The 20,814-nt window shown below is 40.7% G+C and overlaps 1 protein-coding gene across 1 annotated transcript in view; it reads left to right on the top strand.

Annotated features, from left to right (window-relative positions):
• The window catches only part of PDE5A (phosphodiesterase 5A), a 216,728-nt gene that overhangs the window by 111,154 nt on the left and 84,760 nt on the right, over nucleotides 1–20,814 (top strand). Inside the window, exons 5-7 of the mRNA XM_089684312.1 lie at nucleotides 6,712–6,801; nucleotides 8,756–8,893; nucleotides 10,984–11,051. Of these exons, the coding sequence (XP_089540438.1) occupies nucleotides 6,712–6,801; nucleotides 8,756–8,893; nucleotides 10,984–11,051 (296 nt within the window). The remainder of the gene's footprint in view (nucleotides 1–6,711; nucleotides 6,802–8,755; nucleotides 8,894–10,983; nucleotides 11,052–20,814) is intronic.

Genomic DNA, 20,814 nt, shown 5'->3' with positions numbered 1-20,814 from the left:
CCCCCACAGGATACCCCGTACAAAACCTCTAGTTTTTTTATACCCCTTATACAAGTAGAGGGGTGCCCCAACTCCAGAATACCCTGTACATTATCTTTCATCCCTCTATACACATACATACAGTAATGCCCAAAGTACCATGTAAAATACCCTTTATCTCTCTGTACTATAAGAGAATACCCCTAGGTTACCTTGTACAATATCTCCAATCTCTATAACCCTACACTGATACTGTTACCAGTAAAAGGTTTGCGGTAATAATAATAATCAGTCTTGCAATTTGAAATAGTTATAAAAAAATGCTAATTGGCACTTTTAAATATGGAAGTGTATGCACTTGTATTTGGGGTGGGAAATTTGAGTGTTGCACAAGCAGAATGTTATTAAAGTGCAAGGAAGTATTAAAAGACCTGCCAGTTTATTTTTTGCTGTCTATGCACCAAATCTCCCAAAGTGCAGAGAATTATCCTTTTAGACAGTTACCCTTTGAAAGTGGTGTCCCCATTGCAAATTTCCACTTACCTCTATTTCTAAGATCAATGGAAAACACAACAAAAATGCATCAAAACCTAACTTGCGTTGCTTTTTTGGTGCGTTTTTGAGTCACACATCCTTAAAAAAAACGCAGTAAAAACACACCAAAAATGCATTAGCGTTTTGCTGTGGATCAGTGTGAAAGTGGCCTAAAAGTGGTATTCAGGGATATAACTATCTAATTTTAAAACTGCCCCAACCCCCTTGTAACACCTATACTAACAACAAAATTAACAAATACCAAAATGTTGGATTTCCCCTTACTTTCTTTTGTTCTCAGTGACAGTGGCCACCAGCACGAACTGAGGAGTAGGGATGCAGAAAGCAAAAAAAATTTGACAGAGGGTTTAACACTTTCCCACACTATCTAAAACTACAAAAACTGTTTTGTCTAGATATGCACTTTAAGAAACATGTACTAAAAGGAATACAGGATCTGCCATTGCAGAGCTTCTAAAAAAGCTAGTTACCAAGCTGTCTCTGAACTCAGTGCGTTCTTACTCACTGACCAAGAACAAGCTAACTAGTGAGGTAAGAAGACGAACAGAACTTCTAAACAGCATAGCTGTTCCAGATCACTAAGGGCCACACCAGAATGCAGTTTGGGAAATGCACTTTCTGTGCGGATTTCCTGCACCGCGCTCAGACTCATTGCCCTTGCAGTCTGCTGCTGATGCCAATGTAGTGCTAATAGCACCCTAAACTGCATTTGTGGGCACTTAGTTGCATGATGCAGCAATACAATTCCATTTTGTGTGGTGCATTTTTAAATAAAGTGCATGCATTACTTTTTGCATGTTCTAGCGCAATTTGTAGCCCGTTCAAATGAATGGGCTGCAAAATCGCACCACACAGGAATGCTACTTGCATTCCTGTGTAATCCTAATGTATACTGTCCTTGGCTGAAAAGGTATAGAAGTCTTTGGGTCTATGTAACAGTCAGGCAACTAGCCTTTTCTAAAAAAAACACATCAGCAATTGCTGCCTCCATATTGTTTTCAGTAGAGGTTTACTTTAAGTCAGCCATTCTCAACCAGGGTCCCTCCAGAGTTGGCTAGGGGTTCCTTGAGCAGTAAGAGATTTCTGCCTCTCAGATAAGTTCCCAATGACACCAATGATCTTTTCAGCTGTCTTTAAAAAGGAGATTATTTCCAAAGACCATAAATGTAGGGAGCATTCTACATTTGGACCATCACACCAATGTACAGTGATCTTTAGGTACATTAATACTTAGCAGGGGTTCCCTGAGACTGATAAGTTATTTCAAGGGTTCCTCCATGTTAAAAAGGTTGGGAAAGGCTGCTTTAAGTAGTTGCTTTAGTGATATGTTCTGTTCATGCCTTTTGAAAATATCGTCCTTGGCATTAGTTCACCATGAAACAGTTTGAGTCTTTCATTCTTTTAATTGCACCTGTGCAATTAGAAAATGTAAATGCAGCTTTTCTTACTAGCATTGCATAATGAACATCTGTACTTCTCAAATTCAATGCATATTCGCCTAGCTAGTGCTGAGTCTTCAGCTGTTAGGATGTGAATTTCAAGTATGTATTGCTTGGAAGTTATTAACTGAGGCCAAAACTCAAGCACAACCATTCATTTTCACAAATAACTGTTTCCATCGTGTAGATGTTACATAACTACCAAATACCGTCGGCACTTCTTGCTTTATTATTAGCCTGCAGTATGTGTCAGTTATTTGTGAGAGTGCTATAAGAATTGGTCTTCATTGGTAAGGCAAGGATGGGTAGACATATTTATGTTTTATTTTTGTTTCTGTATGTTTATATTTACTGAATATTTCAAAATGTAAAGTACCCCAGAATGGAAGCAGAAGTGATATGCTCTGTCAAAAACAAGCAATACAGAAGGCATACTAGAGCAGTCACAAAAGGGATTTTCTACTTTAGTGAAGATTTAAAGTGGTAGCAAATCGCAAAAACTAAACCAAAAAAAAATGTTCCCCCTGAAAGTTAAGAGCATAATGTGCTAGTATGCATCACATGCTAACACATTATGAAAGACTTGCCTGAAAGCGAAGCCCTCCAGCAGGACGCTGTCACAGCATCCCAGGGTCTTCCATCTAAACCTTCTGGGTTCACGTTCCATTTTACTGGTCGAATCGGTCGTGGCATGGCTCTCTTAATGGACGGCATGCTGCCCATTAAGAGCTCAATGTGCATGCACCAGTGACATCACCAGCACTGCCAAAGTAAATATCTCCTGAAAGGTGTATTTTATATTTACTGTACCCACAGGTAAGCCTAATTACAGGCTTACCTGTAAGTATAAAAAAAAACAGGGGACTTTACTACCACTTTAACTAACCCATTTTGAACTTATTTGTGATAAAGTTAGAACTAAGGGCAAAACTTTTTTTCATTTTGGAAAGAGGGGTTTTTACCCATTTCCCATTTCAATGTTTATTCCATCTTTGTCCCCATTGAGTAGATTTCCCATCACTTCCTGACCCATAGCAAAAGCAGGAATTGAAAGGAAATTGTGAGGGAACCCCTGGTTGACACCGAGTCACCAGAACTAGTGTCCCCGTTAAAAAATTCCCCATCTTTTCCTGGTCTGGTGACAACCAAAAACTTAGGATTTTCTTTACAGTACAATTCTGAGATAAAACTATCTAATCTTAAAACTACTCCTATCCCCCTTCTAACACCTATATTAACTACCCTGTTGGAGACAGATGTGCATACTTAACTCTTCTCAGTCACTTGATCTCACCTGTGCCAGCTAGCACCAGCTATAGGGGAGAGCAAAGAACATTCCAAAAATGGCTGGAAGGCCAGAGTGATGACATCACTCATAGGCTTACTATGGGCCATCCATTGTCAGTTTTCCCTGCTCTCCCCATGACACCACTGCTAACTCACAGAGGGAAGCTGATCATGGGACTGGCTTGGAGCTGTCTGAGAATATGTAAGTATATGCATCTTTTTTTTTTTTACAGGGTAGATAGTATAGGTGTTACAAGGGGGTGGGAGCAGTTTTAAAATTAGATAGTTATATCCCTGAATTCCCCTTTTAGGCCACTTTCACACTGATCCATGGCAAAACGGTAATGTACAGTTGCAAGAAAAAGTATGTGAACCCCTTGGGATTACGTGGAGTTTTGCATGAATTGGGCATATAATGTGCTCTGAACATCATCTAAGTCACAACAATAGAAGAACACAGCCTGCTGAACATAATACTACACAAACATTAGACGTTGCCATGGTTTAATTGCACATAACATGTAAACATTCACAGTGCAGGGAAGAAAAAGTATGTGAGGCCCTAGCTTAATGACTTCTCCCAGAGCTAATTGGAGCCAGGAATGAGCCAACCTTGACTCCAATCAGTGTGATGATATTGGATGTATTGCTGACAGATGTCCTTACCTTAAAAAACACACACATGTTTTGGGTTTATTGGTTTCAAGAAGCATTGTCTGATGTGAACCATGCCTCGCAGAAAAGAGCTCTCAGAAGACCTACGATCAAGAATTGTTGACTTGCATGAAGCTGGAAAGGGTTACAAAAGTATCTCCAAAAGCCTTGATGTTCATGTGTCCACGGTAAGACAGACTGTCTACAAATGGAGAAAGTTTAGCACTGTTGCTACTCTCCCTAGGCGTGGTCGTCCTGTAAAAATGACTGCAAGAGCACAGCGCAGAATGCTGCATGAGGTAAAGAAGAATCCCAGAGTGTCAGCTAAAGACCTACAGAAATCTCTGGCACATGCTAACATTTTTGTTGACACATCTACAATAAGGAAAACATTAAACAAGAATGGTGTACATGGGAGGACACCACGGAGGAAGCCATTGCTGTCCAAAAAGAATATTGCAGCATATTTGAAGTTTGCAAAAGAGCACCTGGATGTTCCACAGCACTACTGGCAAAATATACTGTGGACAGATGAAACCAAGATTGAGTTGTTTGAGAAGAACACACAAGGCTATGTGTGGAGAAAAAAAGGGACAGCACACCAACATCAAAACCTCATCCCCACTGTAAAACATGGCGGAGGGAGCATCATGGTTTGGGGCTGCTTTACTGCCTCAGGGCCTGGACGGATTGTTGTCATTGATGGGAAAATGAATTCCAGAGTTTATCAAGACATTTTGCAGGAAAACGTACGACCATCTGTCCGCCAACTGAAGCTCCGCAGAGGATGGGTGATGCAACAGGACAATGACCCAAAGCATACAAGTAATTCAACAAAACAATGGCCCAGTCAGAGTCCTGACCTCAACCCGATTGAAATGCTGTGGCATGACCTTAAGAGAGCGATTCACACCAGACATCCCATGAATATTGCTACACTGAAACAGTTTTGTGAAGAGGAGTGGTCCAAAATTACTCCAGATCATTGTGCAGGTCTGATCTGCAACTACAGGAAACGTTTGGTTAAGGTTATTGCTGCCAAAGGAGGGTCAGCCAGTTATTAAGTCCAAAGGTTCACATACTTTTTCCTCCCTGCACTGTGAATGTTTACATGTTATGTGCAATTAAACCATCGCAACATCTAATGTTTGTGTAGTATTATGTTCAGCAGACTGTGTTCTGCTATTCTTGTGACTTAGATGACGTTCACAGCACATTTTATGCCCAATTCATGCAAAACTGCACGTAATCCCAAGGGGTTCACATACTTTTTCTTGCAACTGTATATTTGGTGCATTTTTACTGCGTTTTTTTTAAAGGACATGTACTCAAAAATGAACCAAAAATGCAACACAAGTTTGGTTTTGATGCATTTTTATTGTGTTGCACCAAACCTGCAACAAAAATACAGCAAGCAGAACACCAGACCCACAACAGATCAGTGTGAAGAGTTCTATAGGAATTCTATATTCATAGGTCATGAGTTTTTCTTCTGATTTTGCACTAAAAAAAGCAGAAGAAAACATCTGAAAACAGCCTAACTCTCTGATAACAGTAAACATGACAAATAAAGAGGTTAAATCTCCCTAATGGGGGCACAGACAGCTATAAAGACCTGACAGGTGTTCTACTCCCTCTTCACTCTATCCGTTTCTAAAAACAAAAGGTTCTTTCCAAACGGAATCCATTCAGTGTTTTCAGAATTCCAGCATGTTTGTGGGCAGGCAGCTCAAGCAGGGAGCAGCATCTTCTTTCTTTCCCAATGGCTTAGCAGCCGAAACACATCACTGATCATATAGTTATATATTGCCCAGTTATTCAGTTACAGTAGGCTGCTCCATCAATCAATCACAAATGTTTTATTATATCCCCTTATAGGCTAAATTTCTGTTTTACTTCTACAATACAGTATGCTCATTGTTTGAAAACAATCTATATATTAGCTGGAATAGCTCTTGTAACTGATTTACTGTTCCCCCTTGTATTTTACGGTTAATTAAAGTATTGGCACACATATGCGGTTATTTGTAAAATAGTTTGCATTAAAATAATAAAGAAAAACAACAACATAGTATATGTTAAATCTTTTAAAATTGTTTTAAATTAAATTATATGTGATGCAATGCCTGTCTATTCTAAACAGATTTGAATTAAGAAGCTCTCTGGAATGTACAGCTGTTTTTCCTTTATTTTAGAGCAGTTTTCCATTTTTGGCTGAAAAAGCACACCTTTCTGCTTAACAGCCATCCACACTCCCAGGAGACATCCCCTGAACCTCAGCCAAATGTTCCAATATTATATTACTCTTGTAGTCATGCTGCACTATCTGGCAAAATAATATATATTAGGGTAGGATAAGGTGTTCAAGAAGGGAGACCCCAGCATATTACTGTTCAGAAGGGACCTGAAGAAAGGGTGTCCTGACATCTGCATACATCTCTACATGTCAGGTTACATGTTATTTCAGGGTGCTTGGGTGTGTCAATGCTCTGCCTTTGAAGCATAAAGTTGCTAATTACATTACATACAACAACCTGGGTTGGGATCCTTTTTATAACATTTTAGTTTTTTCAATGTAGACACTTGATTTGGATTCAGGGTTACTTTAAACAGCAAAAAGACAATCATGCAATCTCAGCAAGAAAACAATGTAAAACCAGAAATATTGATGTTGACATGAGCACGCATTTCCTTGCATTTGACTTGTGCAGAAACAAATTATTAATGATATATCAATCATTTTTCTGATGTTCTTATATTTCCTGTGGTATATAGATTTTAAATTTAAATATTTCAGGACTTTGCTGCTTACCTGGCATTTTGTGGCATTGTACTGCACAACGCACAGCTGTATGAGACCTCGCTGCTAGAGAACAGGCGAAATCAGGTATGTTTGTTGCATTTAGTTATTTCATGGAATGGCTTAGCAAAAAGAAGTTCAAGTTATACAGTAGGTAATATGGGTGTGTAGTTTAGCCTCTTTATTAGGTAGAAGAATACTTAAAGTGATATTAAAGGCAATATAAAAAAAAAATGTTATACTTACCTGCTTTGTGCAATGGTTTTGCATCTTCCTCTTCTCGGGTTTCCTGCGGACGCTTCTGGCCCTTCCCTCCTGCCAAGTGCACCGACAGCAATTAGCTTGTTCTGGGGGTACCTGAGTAGGCTCACTCCTGAGCCTCTGCCCTGTGTGTCCATTTACACACACAGCTGCTGCTCAACCATGCCCCTCTCTCAGCTCATTGGCTCACTGACTGTGATTGATAGCAGAATCCCTGGAGAGCCAAGGCTCTCCTGCACATCGCTGGATCGTGATGGGGCTCAGGTAAGTATTATGGGGCTGGGGGGGCTGCTGCACACAGAAGGTTTTTCACCTTCATGCAATAGAATGCATGAAGGTAAAAAACCTTGAGCCTTTACAACCACTTCAAAGTTGACTTATCTGTTACTTCTGTCTTCATAAATACATTTCTGAGTGCAGTCCTGTATATACCTGTTCATTTCCAGCAAAGGTTTTTTTAAGTTCCCGCCCCCAAGTTTTGGTGCGCATTTGCAAAGTTGCTAGTGTAGGGAGAGCATATTCATCTGTCAGGAACAGCACTAGCAGTAGGGAAAGGTTTCAGAGGAGTAGGGAAAGCTCTTTGCAAGTTTGCACTTCAGCAAGCTCCCTTTTAGGTTGGACCAGCCAGGCCACATTCCACACCCCTCGGCAAGCAATGTCTTCAGTTCGGGCTTACTACCGCTGACTCTCCATTGCATTGACTGTAAGCTCCCAGTCAGGTGAGCCTCCCCGCCGGGTTGTTGTACTGTTTGCAAGTTCTCCAATACTTTGGTTACTGCACTCTGGGCCTCTGTGTGTTTACTGCAGCCGCACCACGCTGCACCTATCCAACAAGCAGTTTGGTGGAAATTAAAATTTTGGTTGCATTATCTCGTAAATGAGAAATTTAAGAAGACAGTTCAGCTTGCCAGTGACCTTACAAAACTGTAATAGGTGGAGTTGGTCTTTAAGGACTATATAGCACAAAGCTACATTTCTGTCAGTCATTTTATTCAGCATATACAATATTGGATTAGAATATGCTTATCTTGTAGTCATTCTGCAGGGGAGATAAAATGTATTCCACATAGTTATTTTCCAGAAGACATGCTAAGTTTTTTCTGGCATACTGATTAAATGAGCACTTATGAAGCGTTGCTCCCTTGCTGATTTTGCAGTCAATATATTGATATAACAAAACAAAAAACAACAGCAATAGTTTTCAGTTTCACAATCTGATGTCAGATGAGTAGACTGAACTTTTGTTTTATTAGGGGAAATTATTTTTTTATCCATTGATCCTTTTCTTTTGTATATTGTATAATACAAAGATAATACTGTAATTGCAAAAAGATAAAGTACACGTAGTCCATTTTTCTTCTATGGCATCAATTTCTATTTACAAAACAAAATAACGTCTTGGGTCAAAGTTTGATGTTAGTTGTTTTGGCAGGGGCCCATTAAAAGCGATTTTCTTGAATGCCACATTTGTGAGATCAGTCATCGCAAATAATTTGTTTTGCTGACCCAGACTAAGTCTGGTATATCAACATTTACTTGACTATTAATATTACTGATTGTTTGTGGCCTATTTTGAGATTAAGTGCTCCAGAAAATGAATTAAAGAGTTATTTTTAAGGAATTAACATCCTCCTTCACTGCCTTACTTTGTGTCTAGTATATTTTATCCTTCAGCTGGATTTGTAACATTTCCATATTTTGGGGCTGAAGTTGAAGAGTGAATCGCATTTTAATAAATGTACCTAAGTAATTATTGTTGGGATTGCATTTCCATCCATAGGTGCTCCTTGATCTTGCCACCTTAATCTTTGAGGAGCAGCAATCACTGGAAGTTATTTTAAAGAAGATAGCAGCCACAATTCTGTCGTTCATGCAAGCTCAGAGATGTACAATCTTCATTGTGGATGAAGACTGCCCTGTGAGTAAACTGTATGAGTTCAATTAAAAAAACATCTGGAAAATATCATATTATAATTCACAAGGAGGAAGCAATAGCCTAGCAGTTCAAGCTGCCTAAATTTCAACTGAACACAGAAAAATGAAAATCTGCTATGCTATAGGCAACATCTAGACATGTTAATGGAGTTTAGGCGGAAGTTGAAAAATTTACCTTTTACCTTGAATTCCACCTGTAAAATAGCAAAGCTATCTGTGGTATGTGAGGGTGCTTGGGCACCTAGCTGTATTTCTACAGTCTCATAACTGTACATCTATAGCAGCGGTCTTCAAAGTCCAGCCCACGGGCCAAATCCGGCCCAGTAGTACATTTTATCCAGCCCACAGCTAGAGGCTATAGGCTTACTTATTCCCAGTCTCCACTAGTCACTGCATTGCCGCTAACCCACCACCAGCATCCTAACAACCAGTGACGTGTTCAGTGCAGCACCTCCCATCTCTTCCTACTGTCTAAATCTGTGTCCATTCAGCTTACAGCATGTTTGTGTAACAGTGGAGTGGGAGCTAGGAGGTGCAGAAGACACTGACATAAGAGGAAAATCTGTGCTGGACATAAAAGTGCAGGGAGACTGATGTGGGCACATATGTGGAGGTGATTTTGATGGGGTCACAGATGTTGGGGAAATTCTGATGGGGACACAGATGTGGGGATGATTCTAATGGGGAAACAGATGTGGGGGTGACTATGATGGGGACGCAGATGTGGAGGACACATGTTAGGGAACTCTGATGGAGACACAGATTTAGGGGAAACTCTGATGGGGACACAGATGTAGAGAAAACGCTGATGGTACACAGATGTGGGAGAAGCTCTGATGGGGACACATATGTTGGGGAGACTTTGATTGGTGACACAGATGTGGGGGAGACCTCCATTACATCTGTGTCCTCCTCGAATTCCCCATTTACATTTGTATTTCCCCCAGATTACTCCTTTACATCTTGAATAAATAACTGATTTATTTTACACAGTTAAATAAATAACTGTGTAAAATGTGCAATGTGGCTCTCTTGCTGAAATGTTAGGAGACCCCTGATCTGTAGTGTAAGAATAAAACGTTGCCACCTATGATTGTTAGTCTTAGATTTGGAGTGAGATTTGGTGATGTTACTGCTGTTCTGCTCACTGTTGTTCTTGCTGAAGGTTCTGCTGTGAAGAAGCAAAGGCCTTGCCTCTACCAAAATAGTCCACCACAAAGAGAAAGTCAGTAATGGTGAAAAGATTAGCTTCAGGGAGACCACAGGTAATACTGGTGATTAGTCCTTTGGCTGTTCTAGCTAGTAGGAGTTTACAAAGAGATTCTTTTCCTTGCTCCTGTGGATTACAGTGGTTCACAAAATAGAAAAACAATATGACATACATATGCCATTAAAAAAAATCAATGTATGGTCATCATGCCTTCATAGACTGATTCTTAGAAATAGTCATGGACAAGAGGGAGTCCAGTCTTCCTGGAAAAGTCTGGGTTCAATTTTGCAGTATTATTGGTACACTATTTGGCATACTTGAAAGAGGTGCTTCTTAGTAAGGCATTATTTCAGTTATTTTTATGTGGAATGTATTCATGGTTTAGATAAAGCATCTGACAATTTGTCCTGATGTATTGTTCTCCACAGGGGCAGACTGACAACTCATGGGGCCCCCAGGCAATAGGGGATCATGGGGCCCCTGTGTCCTTGCCCACACTCAAAAAAGCCTATAAAAAAGGTACCAGGGGCATTTCATGGGGCCCCCTACTGACCCCGGGCCCTCGGGCAGTGCCCAAGTGCTCGAATGGTTTGTCCACCCCTGGTCCTGCAAAAGAAATGCCACCCCAACATATTTTTATAATCCCTCCAGAAATTACTTGATTTGAGATATGATACAGTGAGGTCTGAATATTCTAACATACAAATAAGACAGATACGAAGCTTAGACAAAACACACCATATGTATACATAGAAAACATATACAAGGACTAAAATAACTTGTTCTGGTTTGGCCACATATGTTTTTTGGGTCAGTTTGGGAGTACACATACCTACTATAATTATGAATGTCTATTTTTGCAGGATACATTTTCCAGTGTATTTCACATGGAGTCTGATGAATTAGGAGAAGCTGCAGATTCCATAAAAAGGTACATCTGACTTTAGTGAATATTCAGAGGTGTATTTTGTCTTTATTACAGCTAATAATTTCTGGGAAAATTGCTACAGGGTGCTGTTCAATATTTGTGATTAAAAGTCTGTGTAATGATCCTAGGTTAACAACTATGATAACATGTTTGTACTGTTGAAAGATGTTTTTATAGAAATGTAGACAATTCTTAATCTTAAAACAAATATGAAGTCATCTAAAACCTGCTAAACTGCTAGATCCATGCAATAGTAGGCACTCACGTTGGGCTGCATATTGGTTTATCTTTGCTACTGCGCTCACAAGAGCTTCAAATCCCATGGCATTCTGGTATGCATGTATCAACAAGCTCCAAGACTGCATCCTCTACCACCTCCTGTACCTCACTACTAGCCAGCAAGGCCACCTATTACAGTAATAGGCCACTACTGAAGCACAGGAGGAAGACATGAAAAAGCAGGGCCAAAACCTCAACCACAGAAGCTGGTCAGGAATTGGCCTCAGGATTTTAGTCTCCCCAGGGGGCCGAGGAGGAAAACTAAACTAACCTATTGGCATCTGGATATGCCAACTATGCACTGCCAGATTTATAATGGAGCAAAAGGGGCAACTGCCCTTGGCCCCCTGACAGAAGCCCCCCCCCCATAAAAATATATATAAAACAATATAAAAATTACATAAAATAATAGAAAATAAATAATAATAGAATCATATAAATTGTTTAAAAAAAGTTAACTTTCTTTTATTATTGTATTATGTGAAGTAATATTTTGACAGTCATCATCTGTAAAAGTTTTTACTCTGGACTGGTATATTGTATCATAATTAAACATGAATTTGAAGTGAACCACACATAGAGCACTATGACTCTGTGTGTGTGTGTGCACGTGTGACTTCAGAGTGATATTGTGGCATGCAATTTAAAAGTGTGTGACTGTCATTACAAATGTAAACCAACTCTGTGTATAAGGCCCCCCCCCCCCCCACACACACACACACCTGAAGTGTAACTAAAGGCAAAACATTTTTTGTTTTGTTTTGCTTTGGATAGAGTGACGAAAATTTTAAAAAAAAGTTTTGCCTACTTTAATTTTGGTGTTTTACAAGCTTTGAAATATTTCAGGCATGTCTAAATAATATTCTTCTTTTATATGCCTTCCAGTTTCATAAATATTGTTTATTGCACACTAGCAAAGTTCACCTCCTACAAACTCTCCAACTTTTTATCAGCCGGAATCAGCTTTAAGTGTTTTACAAATGTTACTTCTATATTAGGACTTGAGAAATGCTGTTGAGCAAAATACTTCAGTGGCATTTTGTAACATAATGCAAATACTGATGGTATGAAATTGGTCACTGTAACCAATAGTGACTAATTACTCATATTCATTAGCCTGATTACAGTAAACCTCAGAGAGTTGATTGGCTGGATTACAAAACAAGATTGCCCTTGCCATATTCCAATTAACTGTGTCATTAAGAAGCATGTTCATTTTTTGTTGAGAAATCCTAGTATCCCTTGTAAACTGAATATAATGAATTTTCCAATTAATAAATACAACTAATTATTATTATAATACAGGATTTATATGGCGCCAACAGCTTGTGCGGCGCTTTACAAAATGAAGGTAGACATTACAGTTACAATACAATTTGGTACAAGAGGAAACAGAGGGCTCTGCTCCTTAGAGCTTACAATCCAGGAACTAATGAAAGTGTTTCAAAAGCCAAACCTTTTTTTTTTAGGTTTGTTTGGGATTTTTTTGCACAATTGAAGGGATTACTCTTTTCTCCCTGTCTTCTAGACACAACAGGAATTGAGACCATGTTTCTCCAAAGTAAAAGATGATTATCACTAGAGGAAGTGCCTCTTTGAAAGCTATGTCCTCTATTCCTGTTCCAGTAACTTTTTTATTTTCCCTCAATTCCACATCTTCCCTCTCTCTTCATAATGTTTTAAAAGATTTGGTTTTAGATACACTTTAACAGGCTTACTGAAATCAATGAACAATGATATAAAAGCTGAAGTATTTTCTATGGAGAAACAGTTTCCAGGCTCCAGGATTCCCTTAAACTCTTATAACCAGAAACCTAGGCATGATCTCCGTTGAAGGAAAGCATTTAAGTTCACACTGTCTGATCCTCCCTTAAATCCATAAAATTCAAAGTTTGGCTGTCTAACAGGAAATCTTTAGTACAGTTTATCTTTAGAGTATAATTCCTAATTAGAAGCAGCAGCAAGCTCCCTCATATGTGACAGTGTTTAGGCACTAAACTGTCCTTTAAGCTTCACTGGAACCAATCAGAGGTTTGATAGGAATACCCCATTTATTCCTGATTCTGATGACTGGATTACATTGATAATGTCATCAGTGGGCAGGGACTAGGAATTGTGGGATGCTCCACAAAGACACAGTGCCATTCATAAAAAGTGGGAATGGGCAAATAGGCAGCTGCAGAATGACTGCAATCATTGCTATATCATTCATAACTGGCTTGTCTCTTTGTAGAAAATCATTGCTAGAGCCTCTGTGTAAGCAATGATCATGTGACCTAAAACGTAATCTTTTGATTATGTGACTGGTACTGTAGGGATTCTGGAACAGCACATCCTCCAGGAGAGGAAACTATTTTAGCTCTTTCATTACACGCTATCTATCCCAGCAATACTGATAACATGGCTTGTAATTTAAAGTTGATCTGAAGCCAAAATGGTTTTTACATCAATACATTCCCTGCATTAAGATAAAAAATGTTTTATTGCTTTCTGTCCTCCCCATTCCTTGTGTCAGGGGGGAGAGAGGGGAGAAGAGATCCAGCACTGTGTTTAGCTGCATCTCTTCTCCCCTCTCTTCCTCTTCACACAGTGGCAGCACCAGGAGCCATTGGTTTCTGTTACTGTCAATCAAATGCAGTAAGGAAGTGGGGGCGTGGCTAAGCCCTATTGTGTGTGTGTCGATGGAGCACAGCTCCATCAACACACGCAGCTTCGGAGCAAGCATACACTGTGTGCCCACATAGCAAGCGGCTTGCTATGACGGCACACAAAGATAAGGGGGAGCCAAAATCTCCGGTGGGGGACCCTAGAAGGAGAGGTTCAGGGTCACTTTGCGCAAAATGATTGCAAAGAGCAGATGAGCATAACATGTTTAATATTATTTTTTTTGTACTCTTTATTTACGAATTAAAACAAATTATACATTATCAGTGCATTCAAAGGGTTATCAAGTGTACTAAATGTCAAGCAGACTGGGGTACCCAAAAGTGTATTAGCAGGCACCATGGTTGGTAAGGGGGCCCGAGCCATAAAGACAAATGAAAGGGTTATCTTCCGACGAGGGGCATGCAGACAACCGAAGGTATAATCGGAGACTTGTGCCTGAGGGTTTTCATTTGAGGTGTAGCTAGTAGAGATCAGCGACAGAAGCCATAATCAGATATAACCGTCCGGGAAAGGTAGGGGATCCCCCCCATCCGGCCATATGCAATGGCGCACCCAAGCAATGTTTACACCTGCTATTAAGGAATTGCATTGTCTGCATATAAACCTCTGCGGTAAATAAAATTCCTGGAAACTATATACTAAAAAAGGGGAATAAAGGAATATACCAGAAGAGTAGATGGACAAATGTATGGATTTTCACTGAGCCTGTGATCGGCCACACCGACTTATGCCACTGGAAAATAGTAGTGATGGTTCAGAGGCTTTGAAAAAAAGAAATTAAGAAAAACTAAGCATTAGCTTATTAGGTTAGTACGTTAACCTTATAGAGGGATCTGCTAATGCCAACAAAGCTACATCTAGACTGGATGGGATATGGTCAGGGCCTGAGGTGTAATCCGGCTACTCCACTCAGATGCCTGTGAAGCTCTCCTGCGTGCCCTTACACATCACCACCCAGTCCTAAGCCTCCGTTATCATGTTCCCCTTCCCAATCTATTCCTCGCTACTAGGAAGATAAGCTTGTTGCAAGTAAATAGGAACTAGGCGTTTAGCCGCATTCAGTGGGTGCTGTAGCAATGGTGCACACAGAGATGGCCGCGGTCCTCCATTTTGTTAAGAATCTTCCATGTTGTACCATCTCTCCCTCCCAAAGCAGGCTTCCACCCTCCAATCATCCCCCCTCCCTCTCTGTTGAGTGACATGTGGTCCGTGTGTGTTTGCAGAGATCACAGGCACCAAACTCAGTGGGAGGGCATCCTGGCTATAAAACCTCACTAGCTAGGTGCCCCTCTGTCTAAGAAACTCTTGCTTGGAAAGATATCGTAAAAGTGTATACCAAGTCCCTCACTGAACTTCAAAAGACCTTCCAAGGGGTCGTAAAAACAGACTTACTTTTAAAGCTCACTTTTTCATATAAGTGATATCTTCAAATATGAAGTAATTACACACACATGGAGCACATATTCGGATGGCTCACTTTAATACAAATCGTTTGGTATATTACATCCCCTAGCTGAGATCAATAGGAGAGCAGAAAATAATATCTCCTTAACCATCCCAGCAGGTATGTCATATTTCAGATGTAGACATTAATCTACCCATAGGTGGAATGTTACATGTACCTAGGAAAAGTTATGGGCCATAATATAAGCTAAGAGGGATTTTTGTTCTAGCTTGGGTCTCCGCCCCAACACCCCTCCCCAAATGAGGCGATTGGTTCTCTGCTGTAAGGAGACACCCTGCTGAGATCCTAGAAAAGGCTGTTATGCTTGGAGTTGAGGTGTGTGTGAGAGTTGTAGAAGGTCTCCCTGCTTTAACATCGAAACAGACAGTGGGAGATAAAAAATCCTTTTGGCTCATGAAAACTTGAAGCTGCTTAAACCAAGGCTGACTGGCAAGTACTTTAACCCTTTAAACTCCTTTCTGTTATCTCTTTGCTGTGCTATTGTTCTTTGTATATTTTTATATATATATTGGCTACATCTTTTTCTGTAAATATTTTTATTGCACCCTTTTGACCTTTTAATAATAAATCTTACTTTCTGAAAGTGTTGAACTGTTTCTAACGCTCTTTAATGCAAACTACGAATTCCTGCCGCAGAAGAGTGCTACTGTGTGGGTTTAACCCTCTGTATAACCTGTCTGCAGTGACAGTGGTATACAGACGATTATCCAATCATCACAGTGTATTGCTAATATTGCCGAGTTTCCTCTTTCTCTGTACAAAAAGGAGGTGGTGGCAGTGTGAAGGGTTAATTGCGTAATTAACCTGACCGAATAACAATCGCTCCCAGGCTGCCAGTACATCGATTGTGGTCCAGTGAGCTGGAAAATCTTTGTGCAGGGTGCAGCTGGGCGTGGCATTGTTACACATGTGACAGCGGGGTTTTAGATTGGCTAGTCCTTCGGTCACGAGTTTGGTGAGAAGGGCTAGGGTCTGACGTTGCGATCGTCACAGGTGCGATAGAGCACAAAGCCTATAGTGACTCAGCGGGAGGCTAGGGACATGGAGTAGGAAGTGGACTGGAGAAAGGGGGCTATCCACTTCCAGGACAAATTTTTTCTGGGACTGTGGGGCACTCCCATCATAAGTGTAAGAGTGTGCTTTGCTGGCCACAGCTCTGCTAGCAGAGGTCAGAGGCAGAAAAATACGACATTTGCGACAATGCAGTGGGCATGCAATACCAGCATGTTAGTAACTTATTATTAGCTTCCTGGGTTTTAGAGTCAATAAAAATGGAATGGGTAAACCGATAGAGGTGTGCAAGTTGTTCAGACCCAAGGTCGAACATGTTTATTATTTTAGATAAACCATTTTTATCTTTAGTGTCACTTTAACCCTTTTGCCGCCAGGTCCGTACATCATATGGACCTGACAGCGGGGGGTTGCAGCCAGCGTGATTGGCTGCAGCCACCGTGATTGTGTATAAAACTGAAGGCAGACTCTTGTCAGTCAGTTGTAAAAAGTTGGGCTTCCACAGCCCCCGGTAGTGGTGCCCCCTTCCCCCCCCCCATTACTGGGAGCATGAAATTGTCCAACATGTCCTGGTATGCTTAAGAGTTCCCTTCACTGGAACTAAGGGGCCAGGCCCAACCTCTGAATGACGACCCCACACCATTATCCCCCCTCTACCAAATTTTACACTTGGCACAATGCAGCTAGGCAAGTAGTTCTCCTGGCAACTGCCAAACCCAGACAGGTCCATCAGATTGCCAGACAATGAAGTGTGAATTGTCATGTCAGAGAACACGTATCCACTGCTCTAGAGTCCAGTGGTGGTGTGCTTTATACCACAGCATCTGATGGTTTGCACTGCACTTGGTTTTGTAAGGCTTGGATGCAGCTGCTCGGCCATGGAAACCCATTCCATGAAGCTCTCTATGCACTGTTGTGCTAATCTGAAGGCCACATGATCTTTGGATGTTTTTAGCTATTGACTCTGCAAACAGTTGATGACGTCTGCACACTGTGCTCTTCAGCATGTGCTGACCTCTGTCATTTTACGTGGTCTACCACTTCGTAGCTGAGTTGCTGTTGTTCCCATTTTCTTACACTTTGTTATAATACCATTAACAGTTGACCGTGGAATATTTAGTAACAAGGAAATTTCACGGATGGACCTTTTGCACAGGTAGCAACCTATCATGGTACCATGCTTGAATTAACTGAGCTCCTGGGAGCGACCCATTCTTTCACAAATGTTTGTAGAAGAAGTCTGCATGCCTAGGTGCTTGGTTTTATACACCTGTGGCCATGGAACACGTGAATCCAATGATTTGGAGCGGTGTCCCAATACTTTTGGCAATATACCGTAGTGTGTGTGTACAATATATATACAGTGGGGATCGAAAGTTTGGGCACCCCAGCTAAAAATTTGTATTAATGTGCATAAAGAAGCCAAGGAAAGATGGGAAAATCTCCAAAAGGCATCAAATTACAGATTAGACATTCTTATAATACGTCAACAAAAGTTAGATTTTATTTCCATCATTTACACTTTCAAAATAACAGAAAACGAAAAAATGGCGTCTGCAAAAGTTTGGGCACCCTGCAGAATTTATAGCATGCACTGCCCCCTTTGCAAAGCTGAGACCTGCCAGTGTCATGGATTGTTCTCAATCATCATCTGGGAAGACCAAGTGATGTCAATCTTAAAGGTTTTAAATGCCCAGACTCATCTGACCTTGCCCCAACAATCAGCACCATGGGTTCTTCTAAGCAGTTGTCTAGAAAACTGAAACTGAAAATAGTTGACGCTCACAAAGCTGGAGAAGGCTATAAGAAGATAGCAAAGCGTTTTCAGATGTCAATATCCTCTGTTCGGAATGTAATTAAGAAATGGCAGTCATCAGGAACAGTGGAAGTTAAAGCAAGATCTGGAAGACCAAGAAAAATATCAGACAGAACAGCTCGCAGAATTGTGAGAAAAACAATTCAAAACCCACGTTTGACTGCACGATCCCTCCAGAAAGATCTGGCAGACACTGGAGTTGTGGTACACTATTCCACTATAAAGAGATACTTGTACAAATATGGTCTTCATGGAAGAGTCATCAGAAGAAAACCTCTTCTACGTCCTCACCACAAAAATCATCGTTTGAACTTTGCAAATGAACATATAGACAAGCCTGATGCATTTTGGAAACAAGTTCTGTGGACCGATGAGGTTAAAATTGAACTTTTTGGCCGGAATGAGCAAAGGTATGTTTGGAGAAGAAGGGGCACAGAATTTAATGAAAAGAACCTCTGTCCAACTGTTAAGCATGGGGTTGGATCAATCATGCTTTGGGGTTGTGTTGCAGCCAGTGGCACAGGGAACATCTCACGAGTAGAAGGAAAAATGGATTGAATAAAATTTCAGCACATTTTGGATGGTAACTTGATGCCATCTGTGAAAAAGCTGAAGTTAAAGAGAGGATGGCTTCTACAAATGGATAATGATCCTAAACACACCTCGAAATCCACGGGGGATTACATCAAGAGGCGTAAACTGAAGGTTTTGCCATGGCCTTCACAATCTTCTGACCTCAACATAATTGAAAATCTATGGATAGACCTTAAAAGAGCAGTGCGTGACAGACAGCCCAGAAATCTCAAAGAACTGGAAGACTTTTGTAAGGAAGAATGGGCAAAGATACCTCAAACAAGAATTGAAAGACTCTTGGCTGGCTACAAAAAGCGTTTACAAGCTGTGATACTTGCCAAAGGGGGCAGTACAAGATATTAACTCTGCAGGGTGCCCAAACTTTTGCAGACGCCATTTTTTTGTTTTCTGTTATTTTGAAAGTGTAAATGATGGAAATAAAATCCAACTTTTGTTGACATGTTATAAGAATGTCTAATCTGTAATTTGATGCCTTTTGTAGATTTTTCCATCTTTCCTTGGCTTCTTTATGCACATTAATACAAATGTTTAGCTGGGGTGCCCAAACTTTCGATCCCCACTGTATATATATATATTTATATATACACACATACTCACCGGCCACTTTATTAGGTACACAAGTTGCTAATCAGCCGATCACATGGCAGCAACTCAGTGAATCTAGGCATCTAGACGTGGTGAAGACGACTTGCTGAAGTTCAAACCAAGCATCACAATTGGGGAAAAAGGGGATTTAAGTGACTTTGAACGTGGCATGGTTGTTGGTGCCAGACAGGCTGGTCTGAGCATTTCAAAAACTGCTGATCTACTGGGATTTTCCCACACAGAGACTGGTCCGAAAAAGAGAAAATATCCAGTAAGCAGCAGTTGTTTGGATGCCTCGTTGATGTCAGAGGTCAGAGGAGAATAGGCAGACTGGTTTGAGATGATAGAAAGGCAACATTAACTCAAATAACTACTCCTTACACCTAAGGTATGCAGAATACCATCTCTGAGCACACAACACAACCTTGAAGCAGATGGGCTACAGCAGCAGAAGACCGCACTGGGTGCCACTCCTGTCATCTAAGAACAGGAAACGGAGGTTACAATTCACACAGGCTCACCAAAACTGGACAATAAAAGACTGGAAAAATGTTGCCAGTGTGATGAGTCTCGATTTCCCTAGAAATGGTTGTGCGTGAAAATCCCAGTAGATCAGCAGTTTTGTGGGGTTTTTTAAATACTCAGATGAGCCCGTCTGGCACCAGCAACCATGCCACGTTCAAAGTCACCTAAATCCCCTTTCTTCCCCATTCTGATGCTCGGTTTGAACTTCAGCAAGTCATCTTCACCACATCTAGATGCCTAAATGCATCGAGTTACTGCCATGTGATTGGCTGATTAGCAATTTGTGTTACCAAGCAATTGAACAGGAATACCTAATAAAGTGGTCTGTTAGTGTATATATATATATACAGTCAGGTCCATAAATATTGGGACATCAACACAATTCTAACATTTTTGGCTCTATACACCACCACAATGGATTTGAAGTGAAATGAACAAGATGTGCTTTAACTGCAGACTGTCAGCTTTAATTTGAGGGTATTTACATCCAAATCAGGTGAACGGTGTAGGAATTACAACAGTTTGCATATGTGCCTCCCACTTCTTAAGGGACCAAAAGTAATGGGACAGAATATTAACCATAAATCAAACTTTCACTTTTTAATACTTGGTTGCAAATCCTTGGCAGTCAATTACAGCCTGAAGTCTGGAACGCATAGACATCACCAGACGCTGGGTTTCATCCCTGGTGATGCTCTGCCAGGCCTCTACTGCAACTGTCTTTTGTTCCTGCTTGTTCTTGGGGCATTTTCCCTTCAGTTTTGTCTTCAGCAAGTGAAATGCATGCTCAATCCGATTCAGGTCAGGTGATTGACTTGGCCATT

This window comes from Staurois parvus, unplaced genomic scaffold, assembly GCF_062004578.1.
Source record: "Staurois parvus isolate SC_StPar_1 unplaced genomic scaffold, SC_StPar_1.0 ptg000344l, whole genome shotgun sequence".
Lineage (NCBI taxonomy): Eukaryota > Metazoa > Chordata > Amphibia > Anura > Ranidae > Staurois > Staurois parvus.
This window is presented reverse-complemented; position numbering and strand designations above follow the sequence as displayed.